At 44.9% G+C, this 19,426-nt stretch overlaps 1 protein-coding gene across 2 annotated transcripts in view; it reads right to left on the bottom strand.

Moving 5' to 3' along the window:
- The window catches only part of htt (huntingtin), a 184,187-nt gene that overhangs the window by 156,944 nt on the left and 7,817 nt on the right, over positions 1 to 19,426 (bottom strand). For both annotated transcript variants that reach the window (XM_075677006.1, XM_075677007.1), the window contains 4 exons: positions 18,971 to 19,134; positions 9,508 to 9,700; positions 564 to 632; positions 302 to 463 (listed from right to left, as the gene is read on the bottom strand). In XM_075677006.1, the coding sequence (XP_075533121.1) occupies positions 302 to 463; positions 564 to 632; positions 9,508 to 9,700; positions 18,971 to 19,134 (588 nt within the window). The remainder of the gene's footprint in view (positions 1 to 301; positions 464 to 563; positions 633 to 9,507; positions 9,701 to 18,970; positions 19,135 to 19,426) is intronic.

Genomic DNA, 19,426 nt, shown 5'->3' with positions numbered 1-19,426 from the left:
AAAAGCTACTGTTGCTTCCCATACGGAAGCCTCTGCTCATTCTTCTGGCATGATGCAATAAATAAATAAGAAAAATTGGGTCATAAAGTGGTCCTGCTGCTTTTAAGATGGTCTCTAAGTGCTGATGTCATTTCCTTGGTTGGAGCTGTATTTGGAGGCCATGAAGTTCACAGCAGTGATCAATGTGACATTCCCGTGCCCATGCCTGCTTTAAACCAACCGGTATGCAAAGGAAGTGGTTTGAGAAGAAAAGATATGCTTCATCATAATGCAAGCTGTGGAAGTGATATAAAGAACTCACCAAGAAGGTGTGTAGGAGCTGTACTGGCAATTGAGAAGTCAGAGTCCTCGCCATCACAGGATGCTATACTTGCTGCTTCAATATCCTCAGGAAGGCCTCCAGAGCCATCCTCTGCTTCAGAAGGGTGCTCAGATGAAGTTCGGCTTTGAATGGCACATGTTACTAGGTGAGAAAAAGGACAATTAACACTATTTTCAAATAAAATGTGGCATAAATGCCAATGACACAACCGCAAAATGCTACAAAGGCCAAGAGCACATACCTAATGGAGAGTCATCGTTTTCATCAACAAGTTCCACTTCTTCTTCTATGTTCAGGGAAGATCCCATCCCTTTAAAGAAAAAAGCAAAAGTACAGGCACCACACTTCCATACAGTTTCATCCCAGGAAAATTTTATTAATTCACTTAGCAACACAATCTCTGGAAAAGTAGAGTAAAAAGAAGGTAGAAAGTTAGACCAACAGACAAGAAGCTATACACAGATTGCACCACATGATGATCCCCCCCCCCCCCCATCCTCTCCCATATTTCCATAACCAAACAACAGTTCACAAAGCACTCCCCAGTCAGAAACTATGAGTAACAGGTACATGGACTTTGGGCCACACAAAGGGCACTTGAAATACTGCGATGATTGACACTGCCTAGGTGGTCCACTTTCGCTCATCGCACAGCTCAATGCATGCCATGTGCCGCGCACCGTTGTGAAGTGCAGATATACAGAGTGTTTCAGATAACTTGGGCCAAGTATTAAAAAAGTAAACATAGGCGCTACGCATATTGAATTGCAGCACTATTGTACTGAGCCATATGGAGCATGTCATGATATTTTTTTTTCAGTCCGTCAAGCTGGGTAATTAACAAAGATTGCTTAATTAACTTTTTAAATATTTACTCTAGCGAAAGATCTTCAACGCAAAAGTTGTAGCGCTTGTTCAGAAACATTGGATTATTTCATTTATGCTAAGATAACTGCCCTGTTTAATTTTTTTCCAGCCTTTCATTAAAGTGGGCGAAATTTAAAAAATGCCACATGACTGCCAGCTAACGCACCGCGCTTTTAGTGCCCTCAAATGTAAGTTGAACAAATTAGCAAAGGCTGCTCTGCACACTGAGATCAATTGAACAGGCTGTCGGTGAAGGTGTTACGACTGGGCAGTGGGGGAAGCGACCTTCCAGCCTCTTCTACCCTACTGCAACAAATCACTTCGTGAGGCTCACAATACATCACCCCGGACAGACCTGTGGCGACACCAAGCTGTGGCGACACCAAGGTTTGACGGCTACGAGGTTGATGGATGGCACTCGGCTGCCAACCCTGACGCTGGGACCAAGAAACTCCAGTGAAAATGCATTATACGCCGCTTCGTTACGGTCGCTGCTGGGCCGTACCAGGACCCAAGACACGCAAATGGAGTCAGGTGTGACATCCCTGTCTATGAGCATCCTCTTCTTTCTCTGGGACAGTGAGCCATGTGCACCCGGGGGTTTTCTCAGATGGCGTTCCGTGAACAAAGGTGCTGGAGTGGTTGTGTGCATTCTCGCCCTCAAGGCGAATATGAGCGCTCCGATTGGAAGATGCTGTGACTGCGGGTTTCCTTGGCCTAGGGATCTAGGGAGGACAGAGGGGTTAAAAGCAGACACCCTTGATGTAACTATAGTCGGATACAACTTTAGAAAAAAGGGGGCGTTTACTCCTCCGAGGCGAAGGCACTCGAGCATCCACCAATGGGCGCGCACTCTGGACTAACGTCACGAGCCGGACGGCCAGTGACCCCACCGAGAGATGGCCGCCCGCGCTTTGAACTGAGCGAGGTCGCGTCAGCTGTGTGCCTCAGCCCCTCGTCAGAGTGAATCCAGGAACTGTTTGCGATGGTCTATCATGCTGGAAATATTACTACGAGCTTACGATGCGGCATTTGTGCCGCATGCATTTATTCTGAGCCGTGATCCGGCGAAGGAACATTGAAGCGAGCATCGCTGGCGCTGCGCTACACTTTGCCTGAAAACAGGAACCTACGGCGACTGCTATGAACACACTTCCTGCGTATTTGTTCCATGTTGTTTTATTTCGCTCCCGAGTGAAGTTACGACAAGAAAAGTTTTCCAATGACTGGTGCCTACTGTTAGCGGCGGGTGTGTTCGTGTACTGTGTCGCTGCGTTTTTCATCGGACGGGGTGAGGTGATGGAGCAAAACCATTCTCAGGAGAAATCAGAAAAGTGTGCGCACATGAAACAAACCTACGAGTGTCTCAACAGAAAATATTTGCAGAAGAAGCCTTCAACGCAAAGATTTGTCGCCGCCAACTTAGCGTGAACGATCATTGTCAGCAGTGAGATAGCCGAGCGTCTAGCGACGGTGTTCGAGCATTGTGTAGCACTGTCGATTGATTGCTGTCCACCAGTGCTCACTGCACATGCAAGCTGTAGAATGCGTGCTGTGAAATTGTGAAAACACAAAACCAAAAAATATAAATTTTATGCTATTTAAAACCAAGAGTATTTATTTAAAACGATGAATGAAGCATATTTGTACCTTCCTGCCTCGGCCGTATTCTCGCCCCAGGTTTGTAATGGTTGCAATAAATGCATTGTTTTATATAACTACTTTTTCAATAGCAACTGATTCATTTTAAGCTTGGAAAACGAGTAGTAGATACGTTGTGTACATGTGAACAACCCGAAAAGCCTTGCAGAGCTGCTCTTTCTACTTTTGTCACTTGCAATGAAGCTAAAGAGCAGACGACGGGCAGCGTTGTGGAAGCCACATGGTTATTTTTCTGTCACTATCCGGCATGTGCTGTAGCACATGAGAGCTCTACTAAACCAGTCATCAAAATACAAAAGTCTTTATTTATACCGATAATTACACGTTTAAGGAGCACGATTTTTCGAGCGGGACTATTTTAGTCGTGGAGGCAATCGGCTGTCGCGCTTCGGTCATCCGGGCGGGGCCTCCCCTTTTTTCTAAAGTTGTATCCGACTATAGTGGGTGCTTGCTCTGGCGTGTGCTCTCCCAGAAAGATGTAGTCTGCTGACACGTAGCTCATGCTGCGAGAAAATGTACTGCGCTCCATGCTCCGGCTAGTACATGTATCCCTTGTACTATGTAAATAAGTTTGCCTTTCCGATGTAAATAAACCCCCTGTTCCGTTTATCCAACCTCTTGACCTCGTACCCTTCATGAAAGAAGCAACCTTCATCAAAGAAAGCTTGGATGATGGCATGGGCCCTCTTAGTCTCCGTGTGACACCCCAGTAGCATAGGCCAGGTACCCGTTACAAGGTGCACCGGCGGCGTAAGCTAGAAAGCAACCTTCTGTGTGATGCCAGACTCCAAGACCACATCAACCTGGCTCCTACAACTGGTTGCCAGCGGTGAGGTTGACTTCACAGAACTTGGGACATGGTGACCAGCCGGTAGCAGAAACCTGGAGGCTTATGAAAAGGGTTCTACTTTAATTGAGGATGACGCAATGAGCTATGGAAAGAAGAATGACGGGTGTAACATTAAGGGATAAGAAAAGAGCAAATTGGGTGAGGGAACCAGCGAGAGTTAATGACATCTTAGTTGAAATCAAGAAAAAGAAATGGGCATGGGCAGGACATGTAATGAGGAGGGAAGATAATCGATGGTCATTAAGGGTTACGGACTGGATTCCAAGGGAAGGGAAGCGTAGCGGGGGGCGGCAGAAAGTTAGGTGGGCGGATGAGATTAAGAAGTTTGCAGGGACAACATGGCCACAATTAGTACATGACCGGGGTAGTTGGAGAAGTATGGGAGAGGTCTTTGCACTGCAGTGGGCGTAACCAGGCTGATGATGATGATGACAATGACCAGCCGGTATTCCAATCAAGTTGGAGGCGACTTGCAAATGACCACCTCTTGCAACTGACTGGTGACACGCTGCTGCTTCTGTGGGCAAGCGTTTGATTTTGGCTGTAAGATTTACCAGGTTTCAATTTATATGGGTTAGTAGATTTGAATCGCTCGGGATCTTTTACTTGTATTCTGATTTGCATGGGTATTGCAGCAAGTACTGCGTGGCAGCAGAGCCAAAGTTTAAAGTAGCGACCATGGTCCTATTGAGTTTGACAAGAGCTAACCTGTTGTGGTTGCGTGAAGAGCTCAAGGGAGACGTAGAGAAGGACTAAACCGAAGCAAAGGTTCTAAAAACCATTCTCCAAAGTGACAATGATTTGGAAATCATCGAATATCTAGGTAACAGAAAGCAATTAGGCAGGAACAGGAAGAAATTAGGCAAATACAGAAAGAAGCCAGGCAGGAACTGAAAAGAATTTCACAGGGAAAAGAAGTAAGGAAAGTAAAAAGGAAGGTAATTGCAGCATTGGGCCAAAGAGATTCAATGTTTGGAGCAGGCAATCGAACAAAGACAATAGCGACTTGAGAAATCTGTACGTTGGACGCAATGAAAATGGGAGGAAGTCGATAGCAGATTTTGGTCGAAAGCCAAAGAAAGGACTATAGTACCTGTGTCAATATCAGTACGTTCATAGGTGATGCCCAATCCATAGACCATGGCGTAGCTGCTGAGGAGGCTGTTGATAGGGACCAGATTGAGTGCGACGAGATACTGTGCCAATGTAATGCTAGAGAAGCAGCTAGGCCAGCTGCAGACGACTTGGCCCAGTTATCAAGGGAGTATGTTGCGAAGGTAGCTCTTGCAGAAGTGCTAAGCTTTACCCTAGTGCTCTTGTCTAATAAGTCGGGGTGTGAGCACCAGTGTAAAGCTCAATAAGTCAGAAAAGTACGCTAAAGCACAATGTAGGTAGGGCAGTGCAGTTGTGGACAGCTCCCAGGCATGCGAGCAACGTTGCTCAAATGAAAATAGCTGCATTGTCCCGAAGTGTTTGAAGCTTTCCACCGGTTGAGGTAGCAATGATAGGAATGATTTACTCGCAAATCACCACATCAGAATCACGTCAGAAATCACATCAGAACACACCACTGATTCATTTGGCGGTATACCGTATTTACTCACATAATGATCGCACTTTTTTGTCCAAAAATATTGACGCAAATTCAGGGGTGCAATCATAATGCGGGTTAAATTTCCCGCAAAAAGAAAAAAAATTTTGTCATCTCACATTTGCTGCGGGATGACAACAGGTCAACAAATAGGCGGCTGCTGCTGTATGTAGTGCAGGAAACAAAAAAAAAATGGCGGCTGGCAAAGCAAGCCGAACATGCCAAACGCGATTTTTTTTTCTTCTCGTGAGCATATTATGTGCATTGAAACAGTTTCTTCCGTGTCAGTAATGAACAATATCGTTAATATTAGCAAGTTTGCGGCAATAACGTACCGTACCCATGTCCACTTTGACTGGACAGAAACAGATGGGCGCGCTTAGCTGCCAGTGACATAGGAACACATGGCGGGCATGCTGCAGATACTGCGGCATTTGTCTTCACTACTATCCTAATACGGCACATTTCCACTAAGGGTGGGAGAATATTTTAGCTGTGTTACAAGCGTCGGCACATGAATAGGGTACACTCCTAACGTATCAGTGTAAACATGGCAGTTATCGTTGCTGCTCGCGATTTGTTGCGTGCCCACGAGTGCAGACTAGAAGAATCGAAAGCCGCCTTTCTTGTTGTTGTTGTTGACCCCAACCATTATAAAGGCTACACATAATAAAGGAAAGTTTGGCTGTAGCTTTTTTTTTGTCGTGGAAGTGCGGAAAGTGATAAAAGGAATGAAAGTGCAAAAGTGTTGGATGTATGTACAGGTTAAGTCGATTATTACCACTTTGGCTCAAGAAAGCGCTATATTATACGCTATTCTATTCCAGGCTTAGTTACTGCGTGTTGATTTAGAGCACAACGACAGCACAGAATTATACCACATTACTCACATTACAAAAAAAGGTACTACGAATATTTGAGGGATATTATGGTCAGCCGTAAGGTCTCAGCACGCGTCCGCTATTTACAAAACATTTCATATTGCAAGCTAACCAAATCTATTATCTCAAGCTTTTTCTGCATATCCAAAATAATAATCTATACCCCACGTACAGTTCTTCTAGATGTGTTCAATATTGCCTCCATACACAAAGTATAAGAACACCAAAAATTAGAACTACCTATGGTCGGCAGCATATTCTGTATCAAATACCCAGTCTGCTTAATAAACTTGGCAACATTTTAGACCTAAATAAACAAATTTCCAAAAATAGGTTTAAACAAGTTCTTCTAGAAAATTGCATTGAATATGTTTAATTACTGTTTAAGTGTTGATTACAACCTCCATATGTATTGACTTTTTTTTATCTTACTCAATGTACACTGCGTGTTTTATTTCTTAGCACACGTTGTTTCTTTTTTTGTTGTTGTTGCTTGTCACAATATATGTATGCCGATCTGCTTGTTTTCTTTACTCTGTGACATGTTTTTTTTTATATCTAGAGACAATTTAGATTGTTCAATGATTATCTTATGTCTGCTTATGACTGCTTGCTGAACTGTACCTCGGAGCAAAAGCCTTTGTCAGGCTGTATAGCCTTTTGCTTTTGCTTCAATTTCTGTTGATGTACAGAAAGAAATCAATAAATAAACTTCAAACTTCAAATGGGGCATCTACTTAAGAATGTTTGGTGCATGCAGACGGCTTGGTTTGTCTTGAAGAGTCGTTCGTGTAGCATTCGACAGATGATAAGTGCAGTCATTATTAGCTAGACTTGGCACACGACATATCGTTGCGGCAAGTTCAAGGTGCGATCATTACACGGAAAATTTAACGAAATCGAATTTTGACAAGAAAATTTAGGGGTGCGATCATTATGCGAGTAAATATGGTATTTGCCAGATTCGAACATGCCCCCGAATCAAATGCGTGCCCACTTTCTATGTGTCCAATGCAGAAAACTAAATGTAGAAATGTCATTAAAGCACCTAAACAAAGTAAAAATTTGAAGTACGCCACATTTTCTGGCACGAAAAATGGGTAAGGGTTTAATACATGTTGTACACTCTGGTGGCCAGTTTCCTAAAGTGACCTTTGCCGCAATACACCTGCGTTAAGGCGCATACACACTAGTGGAAAAACGTGCATGGCATGCCAGGTGGCAAAACACAGCTGTGGCAGAGCTGCCACAACAACTGGCGGTGAGCTGCTGCAAAATTCATGTGATAGCATGAAAATCTCACCTCCTCTCTTTTACTCTAGATGTAGGTGCGAGATGTTGCATGCTTTTTCCTTTGTCTGCTGACAGATCTGCGCTGTGTTTACGCTCTTCCTCCTTCCTTCTTAATGTGAGTTATGTCTTATGAAGATGACGACATCGTTGCCATTAATCATAATCATGTTGGTGTGCTCCCTTCTGTTGCGGCATCGCTGTGTTAAAAAGACAAGGAGAATGAGCTAGTGGGTGCCGCCTCCGCATCCTTGTATTCAGGGCCCATCTTGTCGTACATACCGTATTTATTCGAATCTAGGCTGATAGTTTTTTTCCAAATAATCATATACCCAACTTTAGGTTCAGCTTAGATTCAAAGATGTTAAAAAACGCGCCAGTTCGTAATTGAAAATGATAGACATGGTGCATAACTAGCACCACCTAGAAAAGTCAGTATTGCAGCCGCTACTAGCTGCACCAGTAGCCTATTGAAGTGCACGAGCAACGTCGCCATTTTGACCTGTGTCGTAATGGCGTACAGGCGATGCCACTATAGTACCGCTTTCAAACGAAAAGTTGCGCTAGCTGCAGGGGTATTGTCAAACGTTCAAGCTGGGCAGGACTTGAGCATCGTTGAGAAAAACACCCATCGTTGGAGGGGGCAACGGGAGTTGCTTTTTGTGTGTGCCGCAACCAGGAGATGACAACGATAAGGAAGATAAGTGTGCGATAACGGAGAGGAGCTGTTCACAGAGACTGCACCACATTTCGACATGTACGAGCTGTGCCGCACTGTCTGCGCATGCATGGCCGCGCGGGCGCGAGCTCGCGTACAAGTCGCAAGCGTACGAGGCGAGCAGCAATGATGATGTAGAGTGAGCTCAGATGTTCATATTAAATAAACGCTGTTTTCATTTTGATCGCTGTCCTTACTATTTTTTGTTCGGCCTACATTCAAGGCAAGTTTTTAAAAATTTGTTCTGGCTTCGGACATTTGGGGTCAGCTGAGAATCGGGGCCGGCCTAGATTCGAGTAAATACGGTAATTGGATATGGCGCACTGTCTCCAAAAACCTTTCCATTGGGATATTTCGGTTTAGACTAATTATTGCAAAAAATAATCGCAAACCATGGCAATCAAAACAAGTGCAAACGAGACCAAACCAAGAAAACCAACACAAGTACACGAGCAGATTATAGTACGCAATGAGTGGTCCCACTGACACCACATAAGAGTGCAAATTGAGCGATCTGGTGGGTCCACATGACACCAGTTTCTTCTGTGCACATCCCTGAAGGGGCCGCTCTCATTGCTTTCCGGCATTCGCGGCTCGCTTGCCGCTGTGGAAAGCTGCGAAAAATCAGTCCAGGACCAATCCCTCTTGCGGCACAAAAATGCTGCCACAAGGCAGCTTTCGCGGTGCGCATTTTGCTGATGACGGCACGCGTGTGCATTTTTCCACTAGTGTGTATGTGCCTCATGCGGCAAAGCATACGAACGCCGCGAACTCAGTTTCTGACCCAATTTATCTTTTTAAAAAAGAAAAGAGTGCCTTAGAATCGGATAAATACTGTAACCAGACATTGTGAGCTACCGTTATTGCTTGAAAATATTCCTAGGGCAGGCCAAAAATAGGTTTTTTTGGCAGGAGATGACATGTTTAACGGATTCACTGCCCCGTAAGCTTTGTCGAGACAGGCTCTGCCATTAGAGAGATCACTATTGGGGTGACCATAGGGGTCAGGCACATGCATACTGATTGTTCAAGTTTGAATTACATGGCGAAGGTCAATTTTTAGGATTGAAATAACGACAATTTGGGCCCCCAGAAATGAATGGGCAGTGGCCAGGGCCTTCAACTGGGATCAAATTAACCGGAGTCGACCAAGTATACTGTACAAGCAATTATTGAGTATTATATGGTTGCCACTTTGTTAATGTTGCCATAACGACTTGTGCCAACATTAGATGAACATAACTGCAACGTGAACAAGCAGGTTTAGCAATCAGGAAAACAATGTGCTTTGCTTTGCATTGCCGTTTACGAGCACAGGAAGCTCACCTGAGGTGTCAGCACGAGAAACTGGTCTGCGGTTTGGAGCATGGATGAATGACTGTGTCAGACCATTTGGGCTCACCAGCACTTGGAGGAGTGCAGGCGGAGGTGTTGTCAACAGCTGGTTTAAGGCTTCCAATGCAGCCGTCACCACTGTCTGGTCCGTGTTGCTTATATGGTACAGCAGTAGCTCATAAATCTGAACATAAAAAGTGAGGATGGTTTCAAGAAAGTTGCTTTCAGGATATCTGTACCTCATGTGACACATGACAACAAAAATGCAACACCAGGGTGTCTACCAAGTTGACATTTACAAATTCCCAGAATTTTCCAGGTTTTCGAGTGCCTTTGCAAATTTCCCTGAGCGAGGCAGAACTTTGTTTTATGTTAAGATGGGAAACCATGTCGCCCGATGCTGTCACTCTTTAGAGCCATGTGAAAAAAAAAAACAAAAAAACTGCTTCATCCAGTTTGGATACTAAGGAGTAGTGCTTATATTATTCAAAAAGATAATAGAAGGGAGGGGGTTAGTAAAATGTGCAGCAAATAAAATGTCTTAGAAAAAATTTGCAAATCAAGTCGGAGATTCTCAAATACGAATAAAAAGGAGATTCGTACAGAAGCAAGTATTTTCGAATATGAGCTATTTCTACCAACTGATAGCAAGCTCAGTGGTATGAGGCCTAAATTTTCTCATAATCGAGATTCTCTCGAAACAGCTCGTAAGTCAACCTCACCTGTCCTGACATACTCTCAGCCTGCGTACGACACCTCAGTGTTGTTTCACTGCTTTAAAAGGGGACATGGCATTCGATAACAACTTTCTTATTTCTTCGTGTATTTTTATGAAAATTGGCAGACTTATCAGCAACGTTCCTGTGATACTACTGTATAAATTTCATAAAGATATATTTACAACTTTTTTATGTATAATATTTTTCTCCTTCTGGCCTTGTTCCAAGCCTGAATCACTTAAAAAATATGATAGGACACTTGTGCAAAGCACTCTGCATTCTAATATGAATGGCTGAGGTGGTGCGACATTCAGATTTTTTTATTTGCAATGCAATTTCTTTTTAGTTCTCATTTTTTAAGAAGTGACTGTACCACAGGCGTTTAGGCTGTGAGCAAGTAGCCAAATTGTTAATTGTAGTAAAGTCAAACTGCAAAAGCAAGAGTGTCATGCCCTGGACAGTACATCCAGGAATACAGGGAAAAAAACAGAACTGAAACAGACCTAGTGGTCACGAAGAAATCAGTGGTACAAGCAAAGGAGGAAGCACGAAAAGTCATTTTGAGAAAAAGGCTTTCAAAGTTGTACCTTAGATTTTACATTATCAAAAGGCACCGAAGCTGTAGTTTTTTGTGTCCTTTTCAGTGCACGGCTTCTTTAGTGCCCTGCCTATGGTTTGATGTGCCTTGCTTGACTTTTTTTCCCGCAAGACATCCTTTTCCACTGCTCTGCGAAGAGCATGTTGTCCCAGTCGCAGTCCAAGTGTTGAACAATACTCAGCATACGCATGGTGGGCCCCAGCATTGTATTTGCAGACTGTCTCATGGATAGCTGTCTCTGTCGCAACCAATGATGCGTTTTTATCTTTTGGCAGCAGCAACCATATGGCCGAATGAAAGCTTTCGACAGCGTTTTGGGTTTTTTTCAATAGGCAACGGCTGAGGAGCTGCATGTCAGAAAGGCGTTGGCACACGGGTAGCAATACATTGGCAATATGCTTTCTAAGCCGGTACATGTGAGGAGGTGGAGGCTTCTCTGCTTCTGCAGCCTGATGTTGGCACCAACTTTGGGGCCCCTGCGGGCAAAGGTCATGATTGGGGCCTTCATCGGTAGATGTTATATGATATGTTGCCATCACGGCCTTTTGCATGTCTTGAACATTGTCGTCATGCAGAGCCATGCCATAGTAGTTTGTCAGTTTTTTTATTAAATCTTGAGTGAGGGCATCTTTCCCTCCAAGAGATTGCCCTTTCTTGCCTTTTATGATGAGAGCATGCAGAGCCGTCCCCATTCTTTTCTTGACATGATTAATGCAGTCCTCCTTTGTAAATGGAATAAATCCATAAGTCTTGTCCTGACAGAGTGCTACAAAGGTTCTGCTGTCACCATCACAAACAATGTTTAAATATCGCAAACCATGTTTGCTACAGGACCTCCCGAATAGAGTCAATGCTGCTTCAACCTCTATTCTGCCAGAGTTCACATCTGTGTTTTTTTGGCAGCTGTGTGATGCTTTCCAATCATCATAGCCTTCATCTCCTTCTTTGGGGCCAAGCGTGCAACCATAGCATCGGTCTGATAGGACCACACAATTGAGCACCAGACATGTGAAAAATTCTATTACAGTGCCGACACCTATGTGGGATGTATGGCCACGTGTTAACCATGTCCCATCATAAATCACTGTTATGTTGTTATTAAAGGTAGGGTCCATCTCCCTGTAAACATTGCGCACTGCCACCACAGCATCAGAAAAAATATTGGCAGCAGCTGTCTCACTGGCAGGTCTGAACTCAGCCTTGAGATGTTTCTGAAATGTTTTATGATGCAAACCTCTATGGGAGACATTCATTATTTACCAGAAATTGGTCAAAGCTGTTGCCCCTTTGCCAATACCTTTAACAGCCTGTACAGCTCTCATATTCAGATAAAAAATTTTGCGACCTTCCTTTCGCGGCGATGACTACCTCTTCACGACAGCACCGCAAAACATTCACGTCAGTATCATTTGCACTGCTAATCCATGTCTTGTTCGCAGCTGAACTGAAAGTTCTGGTTGGGAGCACTGCTGGCACTTAGATTGCCGAGAAGCGTATTCAGGGCAGTCATTTGAGCGATGAGAAACTCCTCCACTTGCTCCGTACCGCCAAGCACCTCGCCTTCATCCGCCAGTTCCATTTTCCGCGTGGTCGCCGACACCGAACTTAGTTTTGCTTGCACTTTTGCGGTGACCTCCCAGGATGCTTCGGCCGATACAAAACGCGGATCCAGGTGCGCCTGAATGGTGCCGCCCATACTTGTAGATGGTGCAGCAACATCTTGCGAAGTGCTGAGACGATAATTGGACACATCCGAGGAACGATTGCTGGATGCATCCGCAATGTGGAACGCTGCACAACAAGCTCAACAGTGCCACTGCTGCTCGCACAAGATGTTTCGCCCGTGTAAGTGCCAGAGAGCTACTCCTCAACATTGTCGACACAAGTAGGTATTCCGCCCGCATGTGAAGTGCTTGGCAGAGGCCCAACCGGACATGGACGATGAGCCCCGTTGAGTGTGCCTGAAACTTCCTGGACTTTGTATACGTGCCGCTGGTCTTTTGCCGTGCTTTAATCTCTGTTTGCCTTACGTTAAGCCTGCAGGCCATTCCATTTAGAAACAACAACAAAAACAAAAACAACAACAACAACACCGACAACAACACTACGGCTCCTGAACAACATCATCGGCACGTGTACGCATCCTGCCCACATGTGGAGTCCTCGGCTGCGTGTCTGTGACTTCTGCGCTATGCTGCACAGTACCGTCACACGACCTTGAAGCAGTCTTTTTCACCGTCGGCGATTTTAGCTTACGAGTGCCATAAGCATGAGCCGTCTTGTACTTCAGCAGTTGCCGGCCCATGGTCACCAGTAAACTTCCGAAACTACGCCCTGCGAGCACTGATGAATGCGTCGAGCTGATATGTCCAGAGTAGCGTATCACAACACAAACCAGCTTCCGAAACTATGCTCTCCACGCACTGACAGCGAGCCGATATGTCCAGAGGCGCATATCACAACACACGTCAGCCAAGTTCTGCAAGTACTGATGAATGCGTCGAGCCAATATGCCCAGAACAGCATATCACAACACAAACCAGCTTCCGAAACTATGCTCCTCATGAACTGACAGCAAGCCGATATGTACTCAGGCACATATCACAAGTCAGCTACGTTCCGCAAGTACTGGCGATCCTGGTGAGCCGAGATGCGAGTAGGCACTTATCACTTGTGGAGTCTGCTGCCGAAACTATGCTCCGTACGTGCTCACGGAAAATGCGAGGCGATTGTCAGACGTGCGAGTCACACGCGGCGGCGCAGTAGCAGAAGACGCGCATTGCCAACGAGACCAATGGTGAAGCTCCAATTGGCCACCTGACGGGCGTGGCCAATCGGAGGCCTCGGAACGGCCTTGAATCATTTGCTTTTTGTGCACTTGCTTCTGAATAGAGGAGGTGGCTGGCGAGACAAATTTAAAGACAGAGAACTGCGCTTTCCAACCCGGGCAAGATGGTGGCGTTTGGTTGCTCCATTGCGAAGATATCGTGGCTTGAAAAACACCGTTCTTTTGCGATTTCCGTGGAATTTTTTCGTCACGTTGGCTGCTACAAAAAAATTTTTGAGCACTTCTATGCGGTTTTCAGTGTTCATATTTCGGAATCAGATAAAAAAAAAGTTATAAAAACGGAATAGGTGCTTTTAAAAAAATCAATTTTTTGGTCATTTTTCGTGATACGAAAGCCGCGTCACCCCTAAAGAGTTTATTTTGGTTTGTATGAGGGTCACTTGCATCTCGGCATCAGCCAAAACTGTTTTTGAGCTCAAGATTCTTCAAAGCGGCCGCAGCACGCTTCCTTTCTCGTTCATTCCTCAATGCGTAGGTCCTTTCTGTTCTTGTCCTCCTTCTACCACTCGTTCACCCCACGGACCATTTGAAGCATCTTCTTGGTCCCCAGGGGCCGCAAAAACGTCCGAAAAATTGGCCAGTTGGAAAAAATGAATGTGTGTCTTTTACTGCCCTTAAGGGTTCAAACCGCCACAGCCACATTCGAAAAAGCTCTGAAGGCCTGTCGGTACACTTATTAGGCATATTGGTGCTCGCACTGTGACAGGAGATACCGGGTGCACGTGTGTATAATTAAGGAATACATACTGTGACCCGTGGCAATTGCCCCTTGCTATGCTTATGCTTCACCGCAATACTTTTGCGCATGCCTCACCAAGTAACATTTCTGTGCAGAGGCGAAGCTGACTTTTGGGAACCAGCGTTATGCAACGCACAGTGCTTTCCGAGCTTCGCAGCCAATTGTGAGGACCACAAAGGCGGAGTCAATGCCATTGCTGACAGCTTCGAATTCTTTCAATGAAAAACACAGCGCCCAATGGCAAGAAGTTTAATAGCGAACATCTAAGCAGTTAGGCCTAGTGTTGCCGCAGTGGTGGTTACGGCTTCCAGCGGATCTGCGTGTGAGAGCGCCGGTTCGAGGTGGCGAGGTAATCCAAATGGCAGTGGTGGTGGCTTTGATTAATGCCATTTTGGTGCTGCGGTCACGGCAAAAAGTCCAGAAAATCGGGTGGCAAAGGGGTCTTGCAAGCGAAATTTTAGACGTTCTGATACAGTGATTCTATGGGGTACATGGTGGTGCTGCGAAGTCGTCTGAATTTTGGGCATCCGGAAAGTCGGTCGTTTACTATACACTGGCAACTCCTCCAGCCGCCAAAAGGCCGTCAAAGACGATTCATTACGATTGCTGTCTGTTACTCGAGCCAGCATTACTGCAACTTTCGTTCCCTTTCAACAAATTTACAGCTAATTTTCCCTGATAGATGCACAAGTTCCCTGAGTTTTCCCCGAGTTCTTTCAGACTACTCAAAATCCCTGAGAGTTCCTGGTTTTCCCGGTTGGTAGACACCCTGAACACATGCACATTTATAAACTTGCAGCTTAACAGACAACAGCACTACAAGCAGAAATTCTGGTCATATTTCTTCATATAATATGGTATAATATGGTACATAAAAGACTTATATATAACATGGATCCAGAGCCAAATATTAGCAATAGGTCTGAAAAAGCTGAAACATTTCACAACTACTGGAACTCTTGTCCACTTAACTCTTTCTTAGCATGCCCATAGAAATCGATCAATTTGACTGAGTTTTTCTGTGCACTGTCAACATTCGCACCAGAATTCTACCAACAATGCCATGCACAATCTAAACTGACAACCGAAGTTCAACTATTTGCCAGATTTGACAATTGTGGCAGACTGGTGAGTCTAGAACATAAAGCTTTCACTGGAGGTATCATCGAAACTAGGCTCTAGTGCTCATAGCGATTCCTCAATAACACTATGCAGAATTTCAACTTTGGTAGACTCGTCAACATAATCTTTAAATGGCAGCCGCAGTGATGACACAGAAGCTTCTCTTCGGTTACCAATTCTCCGATACGACGTCTAGGCTGTTTTAAAGAGGTCTTGAACTACCCGTTGGGCTTGGTGAAAAAACACAGTCTGTGCATAGCATACGCTGCTGCAAACATCTCAGGTAAATTTTGCAGTTGTGTGCGACACATGGAGCTCGCAAGTGGAGCGTGAGTCACCTATTTTTTCAAACGCTCTCTTTTCAACAGAAGCCCGCTCCTCGCTCTTTTCCAGACACTTTACTTCATAATGCAGCCAAACCCATTTAAACAATATTCAAGTGCCAAGAAAATTCCATTGCTATAACTGATAATTGTTATAACTAGGTTCAGGCATGTACCCAGGATATATATATATTTTTCTTTGGGGGGGGGGGGCAGCTCAAGGTAGCCTTTCTATGCAATAGAGGGGGGAGGAGGTACCTTTAGTAGTACAATTGTGAATACCCACCATTTGCCATAAAGATGCGTAAACTTGCAAAAGAGAAATGAAATAAGGTGTATCTCACAGGTACGCCTGTGAGATACACCTCTCCTTTTCATGACAAACAAGGAACCATATCAAATGGACTCGCGCAGGAAAGATGCACAGGACGAACACTGCGAAGAACAAGTAAACAAGCGAAAGTGTAAAATAAAGATTTTTAGTAGCGTATATCTTAATTAGCTCTGGAAGGATTATAGAGAAATATATATTTGCAGAATAATCAGTTGTTTTGAATCCCTCGTTTACTGCTCTATAAAGTTAAGTGCCAAAAGTGACTCGCATTGTTATTTAGGAAGTTGCGTAATGGTGCGTGGCTGCCACTCCCATACAACCACGTAGAGTGCAGGATGTTGCGGTTCTATACGTACTGCACCCACCATGGAAGATTAGAAAAATACCCACGTAAGCGCAGTAGAGAAGTGGCTACATCAGGCGGCTTGACTGATAACTGTAGAAGCATCATTCAAAACACACGGAATCATTTTCCACTACCAGTGGCATTTTCTTTACTTCCTTCTTAAATAAAAAGACGTTGATCCATACATATTTTCACAAACAACGGTCAAATTTGTTGATTTACACTTTTGCTTCATGTTTGGCTGTTGCCTTGGCTCTCTCCCTTAGTAGATGGCTTAATTTCTCAACTCCTTGCGATTCTTGTTTCCAGTTGCCAATGTTGAACGAAAAGTGTCGTACAACTAGGGAAAACCAGACGACGTAATGGGTGACATTCATATTGCTCATGGGTTTAACGGTTACTGCAGGATTTGATAATGGACGCTGTTTTGCATGATTTTATTTTCCACCTTATCTAACCCATATCATGTGAATATGGCTGCGAGGATCTGCCAGCATCACGGTGAGCCATCACTTGAGGAAATAATTAAGCAAAAGGAAAAGTTAAATGCAAGTGGCATTTTCTCTAGCCGCAACTCATTTCTCGAGCATGCAAACCAGCTGACTACGAACTGAATCCCTTTCCTGGTCCCTGGATCAGTCTAAACAAAGAAGGTTGAACTAACAAAGCAACATCACGAACGCTGCAATAGATGCTGACAATTGAACGCATCTCGAGTTAATCGCACGGGCACTGCATCGATGGGAAAACTGGCCTTCACACCCCAGCAGAAGCCAATAACTACCGCATCCGAAAGAGTGAAAAAGGCAGCAAAATGTTGACTGCCGAATGAATAGCTGTCAAGTCTCAAGATTGATTTGGCGGCGCTTTAGGAATGTGTATAAGGAGTGGTGGCGTGGGTGGGGTGGAGGGGGGGTTCATGCCGCTTAATTTCAGCTCACCTACCCCCCCCCCCCCCCGCCGGGTATGTGCCTGACCAGATTGCATGAAAAAATCAAAATAGGGGGATGGCAGAGCTGATGTGAGAAAACAATAATAGTGGGAAAGCCAGTGCCCCTCCCCCATTCCTTCCTCCATCCATCTGCTGATTGCATTCACTCATTTAACTGCTTCCTGGGCGCTCTGATCGCGTGCAACAAGCAGCAGCTGTCGGCGTTAAAGAATGGCACTGTTATAACAACTGCAAAGAGGGGTCACGGAGGGCAAGCGATATGCGAGCACCACAGAGGCATTGCATTGGTGACACCAAAAGGGGCCTTTTAAAAAATGTGAGAAGGTTGCCGCAGCAGCCTGTTAGCTTGAGAAATCCATAAGAAACCCTGAGGCGAGATCCCCGTAAGCATCTCTACTTCTCACTGGCTTGCACGAGAAAACCCTAGTCCGTCAGCCTTGCATGCTTTACGCGAAGCTTGCTCGACATTCTTCTCCAAGGCATCCAGGTGCTCCACGTAGTGCAGTGGAAGATTCCTCGCAAAAACGAAGCCCCGGAGAGACAATCATTTGCCAGGCCTCATGCGAGGACAACGTTGAGGCAGCCTATCCTACCACGTCATCACTGGCCTCGTCACTGTCGATATCTGATGCAAGCATGTTCGCGACGATCGCCGATCGGTTAGAAGCACTTAGTTTCCAAATCTATAGCCATGCACTTTCTTTTCACCGGCAACATCATGCACTGCTGATGATGAGCGGGCGCATCAGCCATCTTCCGTTTTCTCGGCGAGTCAAACCAACTGTTGGTCAAACGAGGCTGAGAAACCGCACAGCCAGGAACGTTTTCGACGCAACCAACAAAGACGGATGCGAGTGATTAAGCCATTTGCAGAACTGCGCTGAATGAAGAGCCAGCAAGCAACATACGAGCAATCTGCAAGCAGCACAGTTGGTGCAGTCCATTTGTGTTTCGGAGGGTGGGGTGCCTTAGAGCTATGAGCGCAGCCCAGACGTGTTTGGAGGGGTGGAAAAGCGACGGGAGAGAGTCGTGCGGAGAAAGCTGGAAAATGATCGCGCATTGGCTGTTGAAGCAGCGGCCCATCGTGCAGCGGCTCGAATTTCTTGTTTTCTTTTTTTTTTTCTTTTTAAGGATTTCGCATTTCGCACCTTTCAGCTTGGAGACCTAGCAGCCAGACTTCATCATTATAACCAATAATGCGGCATCGATGCATAGTAGTAAGCAGGTTATTTCACCATGGAAAACATACAAAAGTTGACGGTGCAGCAAGTTCTCATTGTTATAACCGATATATTGTTAAAACTGGCAACATTATAAGTGGGTTCGACTGTATATGAATATGCTGCATATTTTTCTGTCTTTGATGGGTGGCCATGCTCGAGGTCATGAAAGCATAATAAATAAATTGGGCTTCCTAAACTGGATTTAACAGCTTGAAAGCAATTAAGCAGCATGCTCAAGGACAATGACTACCTTAAGAAAATGCTCCAATGTTGGGCCAGCTTTTTCAGCCCCTTTCAGTACAGGCATTTCTTTAGTGGGCTTGCTCCCCAGATGAGGAATCAAGTGCCGGAAACAAACAAGGACTCCAACAATAGTGTGAGCTGGATGGTTTTCCTGGACTGGAAGCACCAGGCCTGCAGAAAATTGAAAGAGGGCAACTGGATCAGAAGCAAGAACAAAACAGAGCACCAGAAATAGTCTGATAAAAACGTCACTGTGGCATGAGCAAGAATCGGGTCACTTAATAATTTGAGTATAGTAGTATTCCTATTTTGACCATATGTCCCAAAAGTGTGTGTGCAAAACACCTGTTCACTTGGCTAAAGGCACACATAATTTTCAGTTGTATGAGTATTGCATTTGCATTTCAGCCTTCAGTGCCACTGAGTAATAATAGTTAAAACTCTGCCTTTCAACATTTGTGTA

The sequence above is a fragment of the Dermacentor variabilis genome, unplaced genomic scaffold (genome assembly GCF_050947875.1).
Source record: "Dermacentor variabilis isolate Ectoservices unplaced genomic scaffold, ASM5094787v1 scaffold_12, whole genome shotgun sequence".
NCBI lineage: Eukaryota > Metazoa > Arthropoda > Arachnida > Ixodida > Ixodidae > Dermacentor > Dermacentor variabilis.
Note: the sequence above shows the minus strand (reverse complement) of the source record. Positions and strands in the feature narration are given on the sequence as shown.